Genomic DNA, 5124 nt, shown 5'->3' with positions numbered 1-5124 from the left:
GTTTTTTCTGAAGAGTATAACCTTAAAACTTTTTTCATAGTTTTTGTAGATCTGATGCGACTGGGTTTTTAAAAAAGCTTTATTTGACAAAATTTTCAAATAAGTTCAAATGTCAATAACTTGCTATTATATGAAGTTATGAAGGTTTTAATAAGTTTGATTTGAAATTCTTTTCTTTTGAGTTTGAAGAATTCAATTTGTAACATTTTCAATTAGAAAGTTATTTACTTTACGATACATAATATGAAGGACCTTTACTTTCATAATAACGTATTAAGGCTGTGTCGAAGCTTGTGAATATTCGCAAAATTGTTTATATTTTTCCAAACTACTGTTAACACTTATTTTTATTCTTCGAAATTAGTTGTCATTCAAAACATACCTAACGCATTTTCCCGGAGCGGTGTTCACTGAGAAATCGGAAAAGCATAAATCCTGCAGTTCATAATTGATTCCTTTGTGAATTCCGAGATAACACAGACCACAAAAAAAGCGAGTTGCGCAAGAGATCAGAGTGAACCAGAGTATGGTACCTATACGTATTTTGGGGCGCTGAACACGAATCTGATATCAGTTTTTCCCAGCACTTCAGGGTTTTCGCTTCGATGCGGAAAATTCCTTGGTGAATCAGTTTTGCAGGGTATAAATTAACTTTGGTATAAAATCATCTGGAAAAAGGTTAAGAATGATATTTTTATTTATTCTTGTGCTTAGAATATGAATCCGAAACTAGTTTCCCCCCAGCCTATCAGGGTCTTACCCTAGACGCGGAAAATTCCCTAGAAAATCAGCTTTGTCGGGTATGGTTTTTCCATGAGATGCAGAAGATTCCTTAGAAAAACAGGCTTTCGTGTAGTGAATTGCTACTGGATATGAAGTAATCTGATATCTTTATATATTTTAGATGCTAAATACGAATTTAAATTCAGATTTCCGCTAACTCTTTAAAGTTTTTCCATAGATCCGAAAAATTCATTAAAAGCCAGTTTGTTTTAGTATAATACCATCTTTGTTAGTAGAATTTCGCAAACAAATTATCCAGGATATACTTCTTAGGTTGAATACAGATGGAAGCTTTCGCTTCAGAACCTTCAACTTTTTCCTTAGTATGTGCGAGTCACGTGATGAGAATGTATTCGTGAAAATCGAAGGAGCTTTAACAAAAGGGAATTAAAATGGCCTAATCAGAGTTGTTAGTGGTTAGAATTTTAATTTTAAAAGGTCTATGCATTACCGTGAGGGAAGCATAAAGGCAAAGCATAAAGGGCGAGGTAAATACATCATCGAGGACAAATAGCGAGATACGTCGGACGCGCACAAACATGCGAGCATCGCGCCTAGCACGCCATTTGAATGGAAATGAGAAGTATGCCGATTCAAACCCAGTCTACGGTGAATTTCATATAAATTCCTTTTCTTGCGTTTTAACAAAATTCGCGAATTTATCATGAGTGAAGACTGCGTGGAATCCTACTTATCGAAACCCCCCTGGAAGATAAACTTAATAGCTTCAATCAGCCGCCAAAAAATTAGATGTTGAGAGAAATAAAAATGTCATCTTAAAGAAAAAACAAAATTATTTATAATTTTATATTTTTCTAAAGATATTTAAGTCTCTTGACTGCAAAAAACAAGATGAATATTATAAACATTATTAATCATCCATATTTAATATTCACATTAGTTTAGAATTGTTGTCCTTAAACACCAAATAAGTTTCGGCGAAACATTGATTGACTTAGTTATGGTAGTTTGAGTATAAATGACTTTTGGATAATGGATTAATCGTTGACTCATTGCGAAATACTCGTAGAAACTGACCTGAGTTTGCAGCTTATCATCCACTGAATCACTTCTTAATTTAACGGATCCACTTGACAGAACCTGATGATCTCCTGAGAATTTTAATCTGAGCTAAACAATATTAGTCTTTATACGTCACATATTATCAATTTAAAAATTCTTTTTTCTCCTGCAATTTTGAAAAATTTATGATATTCATATCAATTAATGTCTTTACAATTAAGAACACATTCCTCCTTATTCACAATTGGCATCCTTAAATAATTACAACACTTGATTTACAGGAAAAATTGGACTGTTCTACTTAATTTTCTATGGAGTGCTAGCTGCTCTAGTGGCAATTTGCTTTTGGGGCTTCTACCAAACAGTTGATCCAAGGACACCGACTTGGCAGTTGGAGCGATCACTTATTGGAACAAATCCTGGCGAGTAGAATAAATTCTGATTTATAAATAATATTTTTTTCATTAATAATCGAAGAAACTTGTCCTTAATTTTTGGCGTAAAACTGACCATTTTTATTTTATCACTGTTTATTGGTTTCCATGCGTAGTGTGACATATCCAAGCCTGATGTCAATGATACCATCTATGCAAGATATGATTTTTCTATTTTTTGTTTTAGGTTTAGGATTCAGGCCACTTCCACCAGCGGAAAACGTGGAAAGTACTCTGATTTGGTATAAAGGAACAGATCCAGGAAATTTTAGACATTGGATTAAATCTCTAGAGCAATTTTTGCAACGTAAGTTTAATACAACATACCATTATGTTCTAAAGATGGAATTAAATATATAATAGGACAAATCGAAAAGCACTCATTTATTTTAAATAACAGAGGAACCATGCCTTATGGCAGAGTTTACTAGTTTTAGGTGTTCCTACAACTCCTACATACTATCCAAATAAAATTTAATTTCTCTAGTGCGTATAGAATGCACCCCAATTCAACCCCTTACATTGAAGAATTCTATAAAAAGACAGTAAGGTATTATTTGGCAACAAAAATGAAAAAATAAGTTTCCGTTTTCTTTTGTACATCAAAAATTATAAGGTTATAAAAAACTGAGGTACCAGTTCGAATTGTAGGACGTGCGGAATTCAAGGTATATGTGAGAACGATTTTCGAAAACATTTTATTTTCGCGTTACACTTCCACTAACCGAGCAACAACGCAACGTACCAATATTTATATTAGTTATCGTTTCACGAGCTCGACATTATTTGAAATATTGGATGCCGAAAATAGACTTAGTTCATTCAGAACAATTCGACATCAAAGTGACAGGTGCGTGTCCCTCTTACTAACCATATCGATTGCGCGAATACAAACTACCACACACTGCTACTAGCAATCGCTCCAGCTAGTAAAACGCTAAATGTTTATGAATTTTAAATGTAATCCATATTTGTACTGTAAGCTTTCACAATGGCCCGTCGGTATAAGCACGGCTTCGCGCATGCCCGTGCAGAAATTTTGATCTGGTCCCAGGCTGGGCCAGACCGGGCTGGATCGGGCCCATATCGGGATTCCTGGTCGGGGCCAGACCGCGGATGAAACACACGCCCAGGTCGGGGCCAGGTCGGGACTCCCGATCGGGAAATCCGATCGGTGCCCGATCGGTTTCATAATAATACATTTTATGCATATCGCGAATAAAAAAAAGATTTATAAAGTATAAATATTATTATTTATTAAATATCAAAATGACCTTAAGTTAATTCTATTCAAATAGAGCCTTTAAAAAAGTGTTTTTTAGTGTAGGGTCCTCTGCTTTCGATGGCTACCCCAATCTTTGGAATTTCCAATAATTGTTCCAATATGACTTAGAGCCGCTTCCTCGGTTGTTTCTGTGTTTTCATCGCTCATGGAATTATCACTGATCGCTGCGTCTGCTTCTGAAAAAAGTAAAATAAATAAATTATAAAACTCTGAGGCTGGCCGCTGGACTGGAAAGCCGGAAAATGGCTGGGAATTTGTTGAAATAGAGAAAATCCGGGAAACGACAGTGATTTCATTTTTTTACCGGAAATTTTGTAAATATTTAAAAACCAAATCCGCCTAAGTACGATTTCAAAATTTTTTAAAATAATAAATTGAATTGTTATCGATTTCAATGATGACATCATTCAGCTCACAATGCGCAATTAAAAAATCGTTTACTTTAGAAATTTTTCATTTTAGATTTATATTTTTAATTTAGAGAATTTCAAAATGCAGTCTTGAAGACTTAATAGACTAAAAATTAAAACCGTTTGAAGTTGAGAATTTTGTATAAAAAATATTTGTATTTTATTAACAGTAAATATAAATAAATTTTTTTAAAAATGAATATGTAATTTAGGTATTAAAAGGGAACAATAATTCACTTTACAAAACGATTCGAAACCCGCTCAAGATTCAGAATTTTCAGATTTTTATGCATTCGATTAAACATTTTTTAATTAAAGAAAAAAGTACAAATATTTCATATGTAGCAATATTTGACGGTTCATTTAAGAATAATTAATTGAAACCAAATATTTTTAAATTAACAATTTGAAACTGAATTGTTTAATATAAAAAAGCCTTGAATCGTTAAAACTTGGAAGAGCTTTTAAACTTCGAACGTTTCAATTTTGATGGTTCTTTTTAAAAAAAATGTTATTAGGCAGTCTGATAAGTACCTGAAAATTCTAAGAGGTGGCATTAGTATTCACTAATGTGAACCATTTTCGTCGAGCTTGATCCTTCAAATGACGCCTGTCAAAACTTAGCCATTTATGTTTACGCATTTACAAGTTACAGCACTGAGAACCGACTAACCTCCGAGTTTTTTTAATATAGAAAAATCTGAGTTTCGAGTTTTGATCAAACACTACAATCTTCGCATGAAAACGATATCCGAGATCACGGCCAAGTTGGATAAGTATTACCCGAACTCTGCACCGTCGATTGGAACGATTCATAAGTGGTTTACCGAGATTCGTTGTGGCCGTACGAGTACAGTTAATGCTGAACGATCTGGGCGCCCAAAAGAGGTCACTACACCAGAAAATGTCGAAAAAATCCATGATATGTTGTTGAATGATCCCAAACTGAAATTGAGAGAGGTAGCTAATGCTGTAGGCATATCATTGGAACGTGTGGGCAATATCGTGCATTCAGTTTTGGGCATGAAAAAGCTCTGCACGCGATGGGTGCCGCGTTTGCTCACAGTGAACCAAAAACGAATTCGTTTGACAACTTCCCAGCAGAATTTGGCATTATTTTCGCGTAAGCCGACCGAGTTTTTGCGCCGATTCATAACCATGGATGAAAGCTGGATCCACTACTACACTC

General features: G+C 34.4%; 1 protein-coding gene across 1 annotated transcript in view; it reads left to right on the top strand.

Annotated features, from left to right (window-relative positions):
• LOC117179319 (sodium/potassium-transporting ATPase subunit beta-2-like) overlaps window positions 1–5124 on the top strand; it is a 111048-nt gene that overhangs the window by 79666 nt on the left and 26258 nt on the right. The window contains exons 2-3 of the mRNA XM_033370982.1: window positions 2088–2228; window positions 2428–2547. Of these exons, the coding sequence (XP_033226873.1) occupies window positions 2088–2228; window positions 2428–2547 (261 nt within the window). The remainder of the gene's footprint in view (window positions 1–2087; window positions 2229–2427; window positions 2548–5124) is intronic.

Source organism: Belonocnema kinseyi, chromosome 9 (assembly GCF_010883055.1).
Source record: "Belonocnema kinseyi isolate 2016_QV_RU_SX_M_011 chromosome 9, B_treatae_v1, whole genome shotgun sequence".
Classification (NCBI taxonomy): Eukaryota; Metazoa; Arthropoda; class Insecta; order Hymenoptera; family Cynipidae; genus Belonocnema; species Belonocnema kinseyi.
The sequence above is the reverse complement of the archived record's forward strand: the minus strand, read 5'-3'. Positions and strand labels throughout refer to the sequence as shown.